This window comes from Cyrtonyx montezumae, unplaced genomic scaffold, assembly GCF_038088225.1.
Source record: "Cyrtonyx montezumae isolate F1298 unplaced genomic scaffold, pur_monq_1.0 scaffold_43, whole genome shotgun sequence".
NCBI lineage: Eukaryota > Metazoa > Chordata > Aves > Galliformes > Odontophoridae > Cyrtonyx > Cyrtonyx montezumae.
Window position 1 is genome coordinate 1,195,458 of NW_027072049.1, and position 17,808 is coordinate 1,213,265.

General features: G+C 44.2%; 1 protein-coding gene across 2 annotated transcripts; it reads left to right on the top strand.

The window, feature by feature from the left end:
• The first annotated feature begins 1,262 nt into the window (after positions 1-1,262).
• Positions 1,263-16,556, top strand: DDX42 (DEAD-box helicase 42). Of its 2 annotated transcripts, XM_065747268.1 has the most exons (18): positions 1,263-1,340; positions 2,655-2,891; positions 3,195-3,345; positions 3,919-3,980; positions 4,738-4,774; positions 6,166-6,315; positions 6,587-6,691; positions 7,266-7,385; positions 7,892-8,068; positions 8,541-8,669; positions 9,220-9,319; positions 9,587-9,634; positions 10,191-10,288; positions 11,569-11,845; positions 12,478-12,704; positions 13,913-14,023; positions 14,572-14,673; positions 15,288-16,556. In XM_065747268.1, exons 2-18 carry the CDS (start codon positions 2,671-2,673, stop codon positions 15,954-15,956), a joined length of 2,784 nt encoding a protein of 927 aa, XP_065603340.1. In that variant the 5' UTR covers positions 1,263-1,340; positions 2,655-2,670; the 3' UTR covers positions 15,957-16,556. The 2 variants fall into 2 exon arrangements, with proteins under 2 accessions (XP_065603340.1, XP_065603341.1); XM_065747269.1 differs by lacking the exons at positions 1,263-1,340; positions 2,655-2,891; positions 3,195-3,345; positions 4,738-4,774 and having other exon boundaries at positions 3,917-3,980.
• The last annotated feature ends 1,252 nt before the right edge of the window (positions 16,557-17,808 follow it).

Below are 17,808 nucleotides of genomic sequence, written 5' to 3' on the forward strand. Positions count from 1 at the left end.
ACCTAAGGGTCTCAGAAGGCAACGAGAACCCTACTCCTGCATCTCCCAAGCACCTATGGATGATCAGCTGCAAAAAGCTCGGCTATGAGATTCTCTCTGCTCCCTCCTGCAACCAGATCTGAGTGGGAACTTGCACATTAGCAAGACTGTTCCCTTAAAAGCTCAAAATAGATGTTTCTAAATTTGACTGGCACTCCTTTGAGCACCACACACTCGCTGCCGTGAATGACAAGGACAGCTCAAATCGACTCCTGTGCCAAAGGCTTTCAGTTCAAGCAAAAACCCAAATGGAGCACAATCACAAGAGTGCAAATCAAGGTTCAGCAAAGCAGAACTGAGGAACCCAGCACGTTGTTTGTCTGTGCCACGATGTTATGTGAATTTAAACGTTAGAACAAAGAATGATTTGCTTTGTTATTTATGACAGAATTGGTACTCCGAGGTTACAGACACCTGGACAACCAGGCCACCTCCTCAGCCCAACCCCTGCGGTTTCACGGGGAGAGCTCTAACCCCAAAGTACCCCACAAAACTTCATACAAAGGAAAGCCCGCAGAAACGGGTGGGCATGGGTGGGCATGAACACAGCCCGCAACAGCCGCCTTCTTCGCAGCACAGAACCCGTTTTAAACAACCTCAACAAGCGCTCCGCACGACGCGGCCTTCCTAACGAGGGCTGCCTCCGGCCCGGCCCGGCCCCACGTTCAGGGGCGGCCCCTGAGCCGTGACCCCGCCAGGCCCAAGCTCACACCGAGCCGGTGCCACAACCCCCGGGGACACGAGTGGAGGAGAGCAAGGCTTCAAGCAGCCCTCGCTACCCACAGCCACGCTCACCTTCTCCCCTATCCCTCAACTCATCCAAACTCCCGTTCCTCAGCCCGAGAGCCCCAGCCCTGCTGCCCTCAGAGCCGAGCTGCCCATGCCGAGGGCACAGCGGTGCCGGTAGTGGAATGGGATCAAGGGGAGAGCGGAGACTGAGCCCACCCGAGGTCGCCTTACCTGAGTCACGCGGCGCCGCACCGCACAGGCCCTGCCCGCCGCCACGGCCGTAAACAGCGCAGCGCTACGTGCTTCACGTAGCGAGAGCGGAGCATGCGCAGCACGCACTGCCGCCGAAGCTGCCGGTAGAGCTCTCACTGCCCGGCCCCACCGCCCTTCACCTGCGCCTTCACCCGCCGCAAGCGCGCATGCTCGATAGGCCACGCTGACCTCAGGGTGGCACGCACGACGTACGGACGTACGCACGCACGTACGTTGGTGCGGCGCTACATTCCGTCTCCACCCCCCCCGCCGCCCCGGTAACCGGGGAAGTGGTGGTCGGCGGCTGCGCTTCCCGCGCGGTGAGTGAGGGGCGCGAGGGCGGGCGGGGTGGGCCGGGCAGCTCGGTAGCTCCTCCCCCGGCACATCCCTGCGGGCGCTGCGGGGCTGAGGCCTAGCGCGGCGGCGAGCGGCCTGGGCCCGGCCCGCACAAAGGGTCCGCCCCCGCGGGCGGGAAGGGCCGTGAGGGGCCCGTGGGGGAGGGCGGGCAGTGCCCCCCTTCTCGCCCTGTGCCTGTCCCGCTGCTGGAGCACGACGCTCCGGGTCCTCCACAGCGGCTCCGGGTCCGGTGGTCCGCACAGGGGCTCCTGGCATGTCCTTCCCGGGGCGGGGGAGCCGAGCCCCGCGTTGCTGCACGGTCTTTTCTGCGCCCCTTTGCCGTCCCGGGTGACGCTCCGTGCGCAGAGTGACCGTTTGGGAGCTTTTCACACGCGTGACAGATCAAACGGGCGGTTCTTGTCTCTCTGGGGTTGGTACAGTGAGGAAGAGACCCTAAATTTAGACGTTGTAACTTAAAAAAGATTGCCCGCTGTGCTGTTAATGGCAGAAGTGCGGCATGGCAGCTTTCATCCGTCCCGCGTGTGTTCCTATAGATCTCCTATGAATGCCACTCACACAGGTGGACAAGCTGCAGGCATAGCGGGGTAGGACAATCAGCAGCTGCTAGGGGGAACTGAAAAGCAGAGTTTGCCCTGAGGTGAGCCCTGTGTTCTGGGCTCGAGATTTACCAAGCAAGCCCCGAGCTGCTACATGTTCTGCACAGGGTGCAGCAGCCACTATTTATTCTCAGATTATTTAAAACCCGTTTCTTTTGCCATTGTGGTTCCCACTGAATGTGAGAATCTCTGTAATAAGGCTTGTAGCTGTTGGGCTGTCCTGTTCCAAAACACTAGAAAGCAAGGGGGTCATACTTCTTCTGGCAGCCTTCAATATATGACTTACTTGATCATGCAAACAAAGTAAATCACTTTAAATAGAAAGTGTTGTTTCTCCTGTGTTGCAGGTTCCAGCTTTAGGTTTGTTTGTCTTATATCGCAAGAATGAAAAATGTAAAACAAACAAGACAAGCAGCATTTGTTTAAGTAGTATTTGAGGGACACAGTCTGATTTAGAAGTGAACGGCTTTGCTTTATTCTTCGGGTTGTAGATACACTTAAACTTACAAGAAAAGATAGAAGGCCAAATCCTTTTTGGGGAACAAATCAGAGTTTTGTCAGTTGAAGTTCCCAGGTGTCTCTGTCATGAAAGTAGGTTACTGTGCTCAAGAGAAGTTGTGACAGTTGTCAATACCTGCCTAAAGCACAAAAGCATTAGCTTATCTGTTCTGATTTTAACAGATCTATTGAGGGCACCATGAATTGGAACAAAGGTGGACCTGGTACAAAGAGAGGCTTTGGTTTTGGTGGATTTGCCATAACCCCTGGAAAGAAAGAGGAGCCTAAGCTTTCTCAGCAGTCTCACAGTGCTTTTGGAACAGCTGGTTCTTCTGCTGCTTTTTCCAAATCGGGACCTCCACAACTGCCTTCATTCTACAAAATTGGGTCGAAGCGTGCAAATTTTGATGAAGAAAATGCGTAAGTAGGGTTATTTCTTGCATTTCTCTAGTCCAACACTTTGGTCTTTTACAGTTTCTAAGATCAATGAAAGTATTTGTAACATCTATGAGGTTTCAGTATTTAGAAAAGCCCGCTCAAAAATGAATACTCTAACACAGCAATAATATCAAAGAAACCTGAGTGGTCACCTGCAGCAAAGCCCTTTGTATGCACTGACTTTTATTATCCTTTTCTGCATGGGAAACCTGACTCAGAAACCCTGAAAGAAGGTGCATTGCTGCGGGCTCTGTGCTGACTGGGCTGATGTCTGCTACTTCTCAGGTACTTTGAGGATGAAGAGGAAGATAACAGCAATGTCGACTTGCCATACATTCCTGCAGAGAATTCCCCTACTCGTCAGCAGTTTAATTCCAAATCAACAGACTCTGACAGTGATGATGATCCTCTGGAGGCATTCATGGCTGAAGTGGAGGCAAGACCCAGCTCATGAAATGTTTATTAACTCACATGGCAGTGCTTCTCTCCAGTCAGGAGCAGCAAATGCCAGTCATGGCTTTGGCAGCTGTCTTCAGAATATCACTTAGCATTTGTTTTTTATGTAAGATGCTGCTAATTAGAACTCAAAGGTGAATTAAACGGGGAGGTAGTTGATACAATTTCCAGTAGCTTATCTGCATGTTTTGGGCATGCTAAGACTACACAACATCTCTGTGCACCTCTGAGTACAGCACTGAGGATCTGTGTGTCTTTCGCAACCTGAATGGAAATGATTTATCACAAACAGTTCCTTAGCTGCAATTCTTAACTGGATTCTGTCAGTGTTTTCCAGAGGAGTGTGGAACATGTATTTTTTCAACAGCACTGACACTAAATTATTCTTTGGAGAATTTGTTTAATGTAGTAGGATATGGCACAAGAGAAGGTTTAGTTGAGAAAGTATTGTCTCTGTGGCATGGTGGTCTAGTTACGTAGGAACAATTTTTCCTCCCTGGTTTTTATCATATTGTTATCTTTTTTAACATCTCACAATTTTATAACCTGTTAGGATCAAGCTGCTCGAGACATGAAGAGACTGGAGGATAAAGACAAGGAAAAAAAGAATGCTAAGTAAGTTCTTTACTGTAATTCCCATGCCTAACCATGTCTTGTGTGGTGCTAAGAAAATTCCAATGCATTTTGTTGATGTTCACTGTTCTGTAGATAACGTGAAACAGTATTGCTGTACCATAGTTCTGGAGATACTGGAGACTCCTCCAGACTTGAACTAGGTTTTAAGATGTTCCCTGTAAGGTGATGCATTAGGTAATATGTGACAATTGGGATACTAAATTTGGAGTTTAAGCAGTTTACGTTTTTGCAGCTTATCTATCTGTTTTGGCCAAGGTAAATAATTATGCTGATGGTTCTTGATGTAAATGTCAGAAACATTGGTAGGACTTGCATTGCATTGCATGGGGTTGATCAGATTATACATGGTCCTGAAACAGAACACCGGATCCAAATCACCACCTGGGGAAGTTCTGAACTGGATTTGCACTTCCTGGCTCATATTCCTCTTCAGTTATGGGACATCTGATAGCATCGAGAGCTTAGACCAGGATGATCTTTGATGTGGCTTCTACTGGGAAGACGGAATCCTAATCTTTCAGTCTCGTTAATAGAAGTAAAATGAAGTCTTTGCAGGGTCGCTGTTATGGTTGACACCAAAGATGAAAAATCCATGGGTTGGGATTATAAATGTTACTGAGTTGTTAGTGTTGTGTCTTCCACAAAATATGGAGCTCAGCACTAATCAATTGAAAGTATGGAGCTGAGTATGTGGAACACTTGCAGGGAAGTTTTTTTTCTCCGCTTGTTTTTCCAGGGGTATTCGAGATGACATTGAAGAGGAAGATGACCAAGTGAGTTCCTATGCAGTCTTTCTATCTTCTTATTTGTTTTTTATCTTCCCTCCCCAAATACATAACTACTAGGTACAAACAAAACTCAAGTGTCATGCACAGTACCGGGACAATTCAGCAGGAAGCTCTAGGGGCTGCCCTGCTGGCTCCACCCTTCTAGGTGTTTCATTAAAAAAAGAAGAATACTAGAGACAATCTTCTTTTTTTTATTATTTTGTTTGAGAAGATCTTTTTCAGCCAATTTGAATTCCAACTTCCTGTACAGCAGATTTTTTTTTTTTAATCTGAGGGTCTCATCAAGTTTCAGATGAGCTGAATCAACTAATATGGAGCACCACTGTGGAAGCTATTTGCAGTGAAATTTTGTGTCTGTTGAGGGCAAGAATCAGGCTTTCTGCTCTTTGTTTTCAGCGTGGCTCCAGTTCTGTTTGAGGATTGTAGGTGTCACTGTAACAGAATAATAAACAAAAAGGAAGTACTTCATTTCAAAATGTACCTTCTTACCAAACTGTAGTTAATCACAGTACTTTTAGTAATGCAGAAAGTGGAAGGCTTGATGGGCATGTAGGCCTTTGCTACCAATTTGGTGAGTGGTAGCCATGCTTAAGTACAAGCTAGAGTAACTTATACCTGCAGACAGCTCCTAAGCAAATATACTGTGTGCATATTCCAGTGTCTGAGTGACAGTTGGCCATGTGAATGAAAAAGCCAGATGGTGGTATGCATTCCTTTGTAATTGAGCCTTGCTTTAAAAGTCTGATCATAAATCTTTGCTTGAAGAAAGTCCATTGAGTCTGGTGATTCTGCATGAGAATGTCTTGATGTGCCAGTGAGACATAAATGGGATTCTGTGACTTCTGAGCTGTGAGGATGGCATGTGACAGCAACTTCTAACTTGGGCTTGTGTCAAAGGACTCCTGAAATAGTTTATTTCCCATTTGCAGTTGACTTTTCATTTCTTGAGTGTAATTAGGGGAAGAGGAGAAACTTTAGCATAGTTTGTTTATGGAAAAGAGGTAAATACAGGGTAACCTACAGCATTTGTATTTTGATCATGTGGAAATAAGAATAGATTCTTCTATTACTAAAGCATTGCAAGTTTTGGTGGAAGAAACTTAAGCAGACCTGTGAGAGAAAAAGGTTGTTTGGTTTTTTTTGTTTGTTTTTAAAAGCATTTTGTGGTCTAACTGAATATTGTAGTTGTTTCCTTTGTTTCTTCTCGTCTTTTTTCTGGGCATAACTGTTGATATTTATTAGAAGAACCAGTCCTAGTGAACGTTCTGTTTCTCAGTGATGTGTGTGAAAACAGCCATCTAGCTATTACACTGTTAAACACATGTTGTGTTTTTGCATCCTATTGTATGCAATTTTACTGATATGTTTTGCTGCAGGAAGCTTATTTTCGCTACATGGCTGAAAACCCCACTGCTGGTGTGGTCCAAGAAGAGGAAGAAGATAACCTGGAGTATGACAGTGATGGGAATCCAATTGCACCGTCCAAAAAAATCATTGATCCTCTTCCACCTATTGACCATTCAGAGGTAGGAAGTTATTTTCCATTCTGTTCTGTCTGAGGGATTGTAGGAAGCAGGAACTAAGAGTGAAATATGTTTCCTTTCATGTGTATCAGTGTTGTCAGGTGACATTTCACTGCTATGCCTCTCGAGTCTTACTAATAATCCTTATAATTGCTTCATAATAAATCAGTGATATTGCAGACAATTAACTTTTCCTCAAAGCTTTCCCTCCAAAATTAAGATATGTTCAGAGGGAATCTTGAGTCTTGGATTAACTGAGTAATTACTCTTCCAGATTGAATATCCTCCCTTTGAGAAAAATTTCTATGATGAGCATGAAGAGATCACCAGTCTCACCCCACAGCAGGTGGTAGAGTTACGGCACAAGCTAAATCTGCGGGTAAGCATGTCACAGAGCAATCTTCTTGGGATCTTTCTGCTTCAATCTGCCCTAGCAGTTTTAATTAAAGGTTCTGAATGCCAAGCTTCTTAACACCTTCAATGACTTTGATATGAAAGAGCTTGGTTTTCCTCAGCAGTTCTTGAAAGTTTGTCTCTGAGATTCTCTGGGCATTCAAGATTGCCAGTTATATAGGTGCACTTTTGCTAAAGAACCACAGAGCTCAGAACTGAAACTGGGAAAAATAAGCAAGAGTTGGGTATTTTTCCCATTTGAGACATGTTAGTGTGTTGGCTTCCTGTGAAGGGAACAATATGGGGAGGAAGGAGATCAGTTATACAAGGAGGTAGGTGTGATTTTTAGTAGCTTGTGTTCATTGGCAATTTATATTTGTTTATTTTTTAATATCTGGAAGTCCTGTTTGCACAACACATAGGGAATTTGTACCAAGTTAAACTTAATTCTACTCAAAAAATAAAAAATATCTGAGGCAAAGGTACGTTTTATCATTTCTGTACAGATGTATTTGTCTATTGTCTTACTGTTTTCTATGAACAGTGTTTTTATTTTTAAGGTTTCTGGTGCTGCTCCTCCAAGACCAGGCAGTAGCTTTGCTCATTTTGGATTTGATGAGCAGCTTATGCATCAAATCAGGAAATCTGAGTATACCCAGCCCACACCTATCCAATGTCAGGTGAGTAGTGTTACTCCCTAACATTTTAAATGCAGCTAATAGAATATGTGAAAAGGTCCTTAGTGCATATGAAGTTGTATACAATTCTAGTTTCCAAGCTGTCACAGAGAAGAAAATGTTTTATTTTTCTAGGGAACTAGCTTTGTGTATTTTTATTCTTGTATTTTTTTCCTAAAAACTTGAGAGGTCCTTATAGCAGCAGTGGGGATGAACTGCATTCATCACTCAGAATGGTTACTGCAAGGATAGGCTTGGAGAACTTTGGTTTAGCATTCTTACAGCTGGACAGGACACATTTGTGACCAGATAAATATATTCTTAGGATGTTGTAGTGTGCCCAAACATTTGCTTTTCAGCCTCCAAAACAAGGCAATCTGAATTTGGCAATAAAACTGTATATGAATCCACGTATGTTGCTGTGAGTCCCCTGTAGCAGTTTTCTTTTTTACCTGAATTATTCATGTAAAACAAGGTAGAATATGGGTTTAAAATGTCCTTATTTTTAGGGTGTTCCAGTTGCGCTGAGTGGCAGAGATATGATTGGGATAGCTAAGACTGGAAGTGGAAAAACAGCAGCCTTCATCTGGCCAATGTTGATTCACATCATGGATCAAAAGGAGCTTGAACCAGGAGATGGCCCCATTGCAGTGATTGTATGCCCAACCAGAGAGCTTTGCCAACAGGTATGTGTCTAGAAAGCATGTATGTGCCATACAGCATTCCTACAGCAGGCAAAATTCTGTGCAGAAGTTGCCAGAGAACATCAGTGATGTATTTGAAAGAAGTCTGCACATGCCTCCAGTGTCAGCTTACTGTCCTCTCTGCTTTTTCTCAAAGGGCCATGACAAATTTTAAATTGTTAACTTTACACAGTGATCCCTAATTATTCCTAAGTACTGAGTGTACTGTGGGTCTGTTGCCACAAGCTGTACGTGTGGAAGGATAGAGCCTGTAGCTTACAATGCAGTTGGATGGCTAAATACATTTCCCCAGTAAGTGAATGGGAATTGTCCACAAATACTGAAGTGTTCAGCCCTGAAGATTTCTAAGTAATTTCATGAGCTGAAAAGTGGATCTCGGGAGCTGGGCTCTGTTGTTAAGGTATCATAGATCTGTGTAACATGAGCTGTGATGTGTGCTCTTTAAAATCCTCAGATCCATTCTGAGTGTAAGCGCTTTGGAAAGGCGTACAATCTGCGCTCAGTAGCTGTCTATGGAGGAGGAAGTATGTGGGAGCAAGCCAAAGCCCTCCAGGAGGGGGCAGAGATCGTCGTTTGCACTCCTGTAAGTGCCTTGATACCAACAGTACAGTTGTCCTGTTGTTTTGTAATTGAAGCTGAAACATTGAATCAGAATGGGTGCTCATGCTGAACCACTGATTTGAATGAGGTCTGTTCTCCAATGACCTTGCTTATTGCAAAAGCTGGTTGCAAACTTGTGCAAAACTGCGTGGCTGCTGTTGGGGGGAGTTTTATTGTGGCTATTTGCCAGGATTCTGGGCAAAAAAAGCAACGTGAATAACTTCTGCACCAAGAACTTGAGGTTTTAATAGTCAGTTCCCAATTAAAGTGTAATTGATGTGAAGAACAGTCAATTTTTGGATCTCAGCACTGCTGCTTTTCAAAAAACTGGCCCTGAAGTTCAGCTTGGACAATGTAGTTGATGAGAGATATAGTTATTTGTTTCTAAGCCTTGAAAATTGATGCTTCCTGAGATGTTTTCTGTTCTGTGTCTCTGGTGAGGATAAAAGCAGTTAGGTGCTCTAAGGTTGTGTATTTTAACATTTTGTTAATATGCTTACAAACTGGCTTTTATTTTCCCCCCCTCCCAACAGGGTCGTTTGATTGATCATGTGAAAAAGAAAGCTACAAACCTTCAAAGAGTCACTTACCTTGTGTTTGATGAAGCAGACAGAATGTTTGATATGGGGTTTGGTACGTTCTGAACAGAAGTCACTGTTTTGGGAAGTAGTGGTGTGTGTTTCTCTGCTCAGTGTGATTGTTTGTAACTCCTGTAGTGTTGTATACTGGAAAATGCATTTAGGAAATATTTTACATGAAAATCTCATACTTAAAGATCTAATTTCAGCATTCATTCATTCTATTGCTGTTTGTTAAACAAAGCAGCAAAGCTGCACTTTGAGTTATTCCACTAACTAACGAGCACACAGCGTTGATTGGAGTCTGTTCCTTCTTTTTCAGAATACCAGGTCAGGTCAATTGCAAGCCACGTGCGTCCGGACAGACAGAGTGAGTATGAGCATGTTTCAGATTAAACCACTGGGAGCTGAATGAGGCTGTGTGGTGGGCTACCAGTTAAGAATCTGGAACAAAGATTGCACGGCTGTGTCAAGAACAGAAAATCCAGTGGGTCTTCTGCAGGACTCCAGTGGTGGAAGTCTCTTTGTGAGCTGCTGGGATAGGTTGCTTGTGAAGTGTGAGCATTTAATCAGATTGTTCATCTGCCTGTAATCCCCCTGCAGCCTTTATTCAGAGGAAGGATGATCAGCTGAATTAATATTCACATAGTTTGAGATCCCATGTTCTAAACAGAGATAAAAGGAGGCTCACAGCATGCCATGTATTATTCACATCTTGTTTCAAATACAAAATGTGTTTCCACTTTGAGGAATTCTCATAGTGTGAGTTCTGATTTTCCTTAGAACTGAGAGAGGCTGTAGCTTTGGATCATTGACATACAGAACAGTCCTACAGGTTCATAACATGTGTGCAGTGTTTTCACAGTTGTGAAAGATTTATTTTTTCAAAGAGTTGAAATACTGTTGTGTTTTTGTTTTCCTTTTAGCCCTTTTGTTCAGTGCCACCTTCCGTAAGAAGATTGAGAAACTGGCCCGAGATATTCTGATTGATCCAATCCGAGTGGTGCAGGGGGACATTGGAGAGGTAATCATGCTTTGAAGGCAGTCACAGAAATGAATCATACCATTGTCTGAAATTTATGTTAAAGTGCAGTAGTCATCTCATAAATTTAGAAGGAAATGCTTCATGTTTAGCAAAGAATATTGTAGATTGCTTTTTGTTATTTTTTATTGTTGTGCTGTTCTTTTGTTTTGTTTTGTTTTTTTACTTTATTGAGCTTTTTGCCAGCACATTTTCTTGTGATGATGGAAGAGTTTCATCATGCAGTGAAACAACATTAATGCAGTGATTGATTTGTTTGCTAGGCTGAATCAGTGGGTATATCCTTTTGCTTTGTCTCATAAGTATAAATAAAACAGTGACAGCTTTTGCAGTGGAGGATTTGAAACTTCAGTACCTTTCAGCTGGTTACCTGGGAGTGTGGATTCTATAGTTGCTTGCCAGAGTAAGGGAACTGTCAGCAGACGTATTACCACAGTCAGTGAAGTGGGTGGGTGCACACTTACTGTGAAGAGACTTTGTGCTGTCGTGAAGTTTCACAAGATGCTTTCTGATCATTCTATTTTCAGCACATTCTCTGCATTTTTTATCCCTGTGAGATATCCCTTAATAATAAAAAATGAGTAGCTACCTGAAGCCTTGTCTTTCTAGGAAACTGTTTTTCTTAAACGTTGCTTAAGAGAAGGAGCAGCTTACCTCGTTCAGTCAGTTTCTGTTCTTTGATCTAAATTACTAGTCTGAGAACTTAGTGCTCACGATAATTAGCACTTAAATGTGTAGAAATCAAATCTTCCCTAGAAACTTCAGATAGTGCTTTTCACCCCTCTGCACTTTTATTATTTCAGTGATGTAGGGAGTCTGTTTATACCTCCTTTCTTTGTGATGCAATGGACAGTCACAGCTCACAGACCTACTTTATCTGACCACCATCTGAATGCCTTTCACTGATGAGCACGCTCTCCACCTCAAGCCTTGCTCTTGCACATTGGTAGCATCTGTCACAAGAGCATCTAAATTCTAAGTACCTGTCTTCAGGTCAACCCAGTGTTAAATTGCATCACATCAACAACTGCAGTTTGCTTCTCAGGTTTTTGAAAGAGTAGCCCTCCTACCCTGCCTTCTCTGTGCTGTGAAGATAAAGTGGTCAGCCATTAAGTGAGCAGAAGACAGCTTACTGGCACAGAATGCCAGTTCCCTGCTTATGGACTCTTTATTCTCAAAATTGGTATAAATTCCCAATTTTTACTCTGCTGTCAGTGTTTGTCTGCAGTGCTGCCTGCATCATTGCATATTTCTCTCCTTAGGCAAATGAAGATGTTACTCAGATAGTGGAGATTTTCCCCTCTGGCCCCAGCAAGTGGAACTGGCTGACACGGCGCCTCGTGGAGTTCACATCTTCTGGGAGTGTTCTGCTGTTTGTCACTAAGAAGGCAAATGCTGAAGAGCTGGCCAATAACCTCAAGCAGGAGGATCACAACCTGGGGCTCCTTCACGGTGACATGGACCAGAGCGAGAGGAATAAAGTCATTTCAGAGTTTAAGAAAAAGGGGATCCCAATACTGGTGGCTACTGACGTAGCAGGTATGTGAATTGATAAGAAGCAGCAGCTCATGCAGGGGGTGGGTATCAGCTGAAAAGGCAGCAGAGTTCAGTGGGAGACAAGGTTGACTTCTACACCTGCTGCACGCTGTTTCCCAGATGTTTTTCAGAAGTACACAGTGTTAGCAAGGGATTTTATTTTTAAAGTTTCCTGGTGATGTTAAAGTTAGTGACAGATGTATATAGATATGGATATTTTAATATACACGAAGTCAATAAGCTGCTTCTGAAGGAAATAGTTGCTACTCATTAATCAGCTGACAGATTTCTTCATGCTTATATGAAGAGGAGGTGGAAACACTTGAGGCCTTCTCTAGAGTAGCTTTTGTACCAGGATGTTTAGCTGGAAAAAGAATGAATTTCAAGGTCCTTTAATAAAGACCTCTTTCTCTCTTGAAGTAGCAGTTATTTGAAGTGATATCTTCCATCTCCAGTCCTGTGAGCTTGGTGATGAATGATATTGCTGCACTTAAGATAACAAAGAGTTTTAACCTACAAAGGATCTTGTGGAAACTTTTCATATGGTGGAGCAGAATGATGTGCTGGTATGAATGGCACTGCTGTGAGTCCTTTCAGGGTAATGATTCTTACCACTGTATTGCTCTTTATTACAGCTCGTGGGTTAGATATTCCTTCCATTAAGACTGTAATCAATTATGATGTGGCTCGGGACATAGACACACACACCCACAGAATCGGCCGTACCGGCAGAGCAGGCGAGAAGGGAGTTGCCTACACCCTGCTGACTCCCAAGGACAGCAACTTTGCTGGGGATCTTGTCAGGAATCTGGAAGGTGCTAATCAACACGTTTCCAAAGAGCTGCTGGATCTAGCAATGCAGGTACAAAACAGAACTTTGTGAGTAGAGGAAAGTTGCTCATCATTAGCTGACAGAAAATCAGGCACTCAGAGACTTGTTTTGGGTTCCATTGTACATTCTCAGTGTCCTTTTGGCAACCTGTATAGTTTTTAAGTAGGCTTGGTAGTGGTTTTTTGTTTGTTTTTAATAACTTATGAAATAAAGGGAGATGTGGTGATTTTGGACTGCAGTGTGTAGCCTACTCTGGCATCTCGTTACAGTCAGACTTTTGCTCTGCATTTATGGCAGGTGCCTAGAAGATGCAAGTTAGTTGAAAGCTAAACTAGAAAATGATTACAGGTTCATTCAGACTGAGCTGGTTGTTGCTCGGCAGTGCTGCATATAGGTATTGCAGGCTTGCTGTATATAGGTATGACTGTACTTGCACCACAGTGCTTGTCAGCTCCTGAAGTTGCTGGCCATGTAGCTGCAAGGGAGCAAAAGCTTTTTGGTAATCTTCACATTCAGAGATGAATTACACAATTCTGACTTCATCACCAAGCAGCTCGGATGCTAGCTGCTAGAAGTGAATGTTTTATTCCTAACATACAGAGGCAGCGTTTTCAGAAGTAACACTGTGATGCACAGCTCCATAGGCTGCCTGTCAGAAGAGAGGATAGGAGCTGAGTGACTTGACTTATGGGCTTACTTGGGTCTGAACAAACTGCCAGGCACGAGAAAAGATGTAGCTAACCATTATTCAAAAACGTGGCAATGGGAGGTCTGGCTGGGCTGTTCTCTCCTGGCCATTGATTGTTGCAGGAAGTTTCACTGGCAGAACTTCCATTTCTTAGCCAGCCAATGGGCTAAATCTATTCAACCCAGGTATGAGTAAATACAGACCTCTCAAGTGAATGACATTAGAAATGGTATTTATTCCTGGGTTTAGAAGAAGCAAGCCAGCAAAACTTCAATGTAGATAAGAGCTCAGGACATAAAATCAGTCTTCTTTAGGAGCATTGGTAGGAAAAGCTTTGAAGCTGTGTGACCAGAATGTCTACAGCTTAGTTACCTGGCAGTGTAGTCTGCCCTGTCCCATCCCCTTGCAACAGCTGTGTTATGGATTGGGAAACTGTGCTTCATATTTTTCATTCAGAATGCTCAAAACCCTTCTTTTTGAAGTTTAATTGCCTGTGTTCATCAAGCTTCTTATTCCCTGTGTTGTTCCCCTTTGCTTTTCTTTTGCACAGAACCCATGGTTCCGGAAATCCCGTTTCAAAGGAGGAAAAGGCAAGAAGCTGAATATTGGTGGTGGTGGCTTAGGGTATCGTGAGCGTCCTGGGCTGGGATCAGAAAGTTCTGTAAGTAGAGATACTGAAGAAGTTGTTTTCGGTTTTTGGATCTTTTAAACTTAAGACTGCCTTTTTTTTTTTTTTTTTGATGTAAAAATGTGTGTCAGTACTAGAGTACAACCTCTGCTTTCCCTAATTGACATAGGTCTGTCCATACTAGGGAAACATTGCCAGCACTTACAGGAGCAGAGTCAAACTGCAGACATGTTGGACATGCATCATGCTCATGTTATTCCAGAAATCACAGCTGAAGTCTTGTTCACACTTTGTCATGCTTGTGACATCTGTGAACACCACCATCTGATTGCATTTTGCTTTTACTGTAGGGAGCTGGTAAATGTGGTTAGACTGCTGAATAGTGAGTTGCTTAGACCTCCTGCACCTTTGCTTTTCTGTTTCCTTAAGATCATAGGGCAAACTGCTGCTGCTCAGTGCTCTCTGAAGGTCCGTGATCCTCAGTGGATGTATTCCTCAAGTGCAGAGTGAAATATAGGTTTGGAAAAATTTCATGTATTTCTGCTGGATAAATCTCTCCAGTTGTCCTTTGTTCTGATTAGGACCGTGGCAACAACAACAGTGTGATGAGTAACTACGAAGCATACAAGCCATCATCTGGAGCAATGGGAGACAGACTCACAGCAATGAAAGCAGCTTTTCAGGTTGGTTCAATCCAAGTTCTAACTCAAGAGGAAAGGAAATAAGGTGGAAAACATTTATTAGTGATAGTTCCAAACAATTTTTTGCTCCCTCAAAAGGTCAGAAACCCTGCTGACTTTGGGGAAATTGAGTTTGGTAGTTGCAGCCACATCTCGTTCATTTGGGGCATAAACTGAAGTGGGAGAATTAGCATGCAGGCTGGCCTGAACATATCTGTACAACATTCATTTGCCAGATTTGTTTTGTGTTCTGCCTATTTGCTCTTTTTCCCTTCTGGATTCTGTTTGTGATTATGCTTGATCCTGTAGGGCTGCTTAGCAGCGACAGTGTAACTGCAGTCAGAAGAGTCAGGGAACAGGGAACGCTTCCTCCTGAGCGTAAAAGTTAACCCCACAATACAGAAGTTCCCTTGTTTCTGTGTGAATGCAGATGTAAGCTACTAATTCTGTGCTGGTAGGCACAGCAGGGATGTAATCATCCCAAGGCTGGCTGTTTAGAAACTCTCTCTCCTGCGGACATCCCAAAGACAGACTTGTGTATGCGTGGTGACTGTGTGCTCTGTGCTGCAGCGTAGAGGCAAACGTGCTCTTTTTATCTTTGCATCTCTTCCTGGCAGTCTCAGTATAAGAGCCACTTCGTTGCTGCAAGCTTAAATAATCAAAAGACTGGAAGCTCTGCTGCCGGTGCTAGTGGCTGGACGAGCGCCGGGAGCTTGAACTCGGTACCTACAAGTTCAGCACAGCAGAACACCGCCCATCCCGACAGCCCCATCGCGGCCACTGCAGCAGCAAAGGGCGTCCCGGGGTTCACCAGCACCGCCACTCTGAGCAGCGTTCCCACCTTCCCCAGCGTGGGAGCGCAGGGCTACAACAACAGCTCAAATCCCAGCACCAATAATCGGGAGGGCCCCGGCAGCGCCCCTCGTGGCGGCGGCGGTGGTGGCATTGTTAGGGAGCGCTACAACGACGGCAGGAACAGTCGGCACAGTGAGGTCCCACGCCGAGGGGAAGGAGCAGGTCGCTACAATGACATGCAGCACCATGGAGAAGGAGGTGGTCGCTACAGTGACACTTATCGCCACGGGGAGGGCCGACACGGGGACGGCCATCGCCACAGCGAGAGCGGCGGTCGCAATAACACTGACAGCAGGAACAGCAGTGAAGGTAGGAACAACGAGAGCAGGAATGGGGAGAACAGGAAGGATGCCAACAGCCGAGACAACAAGACAGATGGGTTTGCTGTCCCAGAGCCCCCAAAACGTAAGAAGAGCCGATGGGACAGTTAAAAAGGTGGTGCTCCACAGCCTGGAATTCCTGCAGGTAGTGTTTGTCTTTTTCCAGAGGATTTCTTGGGGTTTTTTGGTAACTGGTGGTTGAGCAGCTGGGGGAGGAGGAGAAGAAGGCCACGCAAACTCCCCGTGCACATCTGCACTGGTACATCTGCAGACATTCACTCCTAATGATGTGTACATGCAATGCTTAGTCAAAAAGAAATCATTTTGATAAAGCTTACCTGGGTTCTGCATTTAAATATTCAGTGCTCAAATAACTCTGCTGGATTCAAACAGATCTTCTTGACAAGAAAGAAGCTGTTTCATGTCCTTGGGACAATAAGGAACTGTTTCAGGTTGTCTTTTCTTAACCAGTGTACCCACTTAGAAACCAGTCCATCTAGAGATGCTCAGGACCCACCTGATTAACCCTTCAGCAGTTTGTTCTGTACGGTGAGCTCTTCTCCAGTTTCTTCTTTTCACATCATCTTTTATCCCCAAATAACTTTTGGCCTCCAGATTGCCCCTTCCATCTCTCCCTGTCACTTAAGAATGTATCAATTTTCACTGCTTTAAGTGGGATGGAGCAAGTTGAATTTTCTTTCCTTTAGTTTCTTATGATGAAAGCTGTTCAGGGGATCCTTCTGCAGCCCAATTAACCACAGTTTCCCAAGTGGAGGATGAACTCCCTGCTTAGTCTGTGGTCAGTACAGCAATCCTATTGCCCAGGTATCTTTTTTTCCTTGTAAGGAACCTCTTTTTGTTTTGTTTTTTTTCCCAATAACCTTCATTTCAGTGGAAGCCTGCATAGCAAACATGTCTCTCTGCTGTGCCTATGCACCCTCTGTTATGAGAGGGCTGATTGCTTTCTTCAAAGTAAGAACAAAGAAAAAAGGGGAAAAAAAATGTAGATATGCCCACAGCAATCAAAATCTGGTGCCCCCCCCCCATGAAATGAAGCTAAATGAAGGGGCTTTGTTCCAAAATTCGGGGACCTGCTGCTCAGAAGCCTTTAGGGAGAGCCTGGAAAGCAATTGATGGAGTGGAACAGCTCAAATATTGCCCCATATTGGACACGTGTAGTTACAACTGTAAAATCTTGCTGGGCCGTTTTTAACTCATTGTATTATCCGTTTTTTAACTTCTTTTTTGTTTGCACCATGAAGGTAAGGAGGTGCTCTTGTGTTGAAACACATCCGTGCTCACCTCTGTTTTGTTTCTGCTGGGAGAAGTGTCAGAAGCTGTCAGGTTTTTGTGACGTTGTGACGTTTTCTTTATCCGCTGTGCATTTGCTTTCTGCTTGCTTTAGTAAATGTTTTATTACTGGGACAAAACACCTAGCATGTGCTTTTCATTCTCCACTTTTTCCTTTGGCTCTTCTGGCTTTGGGATAGAGATTGGAGATCTGACTGTATCCCTTTCTTTCACCAGAAGGTTGGGTTGTAGTTGAGAAAATAATCCCATGTTTTTTCCCTCACCATCTTTTACCTCAAACAGTTTTGAAAACCGTATTTTAGCTCAAGGCCTTCTGGGGATTAGGTATCCCCCATTCTACGAGTGGTCCAGAGCACATTGCTTATCCCAACCTTTCAGAGTGGTTGTTGGGCTGGAAAGAGAACTCAGCAACACTCCTGCAATCTGACTTGCATTGCAGATGTCCTAGATTCAGTTAAGACAGCAGCCTGGCTCTTTGGGCCCCCTCATAACCAGCTCTAATGCAATTTGAAATCAGGTTCCACTTGAATTATCCTGTCACTTTTTGCACTGGTTTGAGCCCTGGAAGATGGAAGAGTTTGTTTAGTATTCAGTATTAGGATGAGGGTGAGCTCCTGTGGCAGGTGTTCAGTGGCCTCTGTTGGATTCCCCT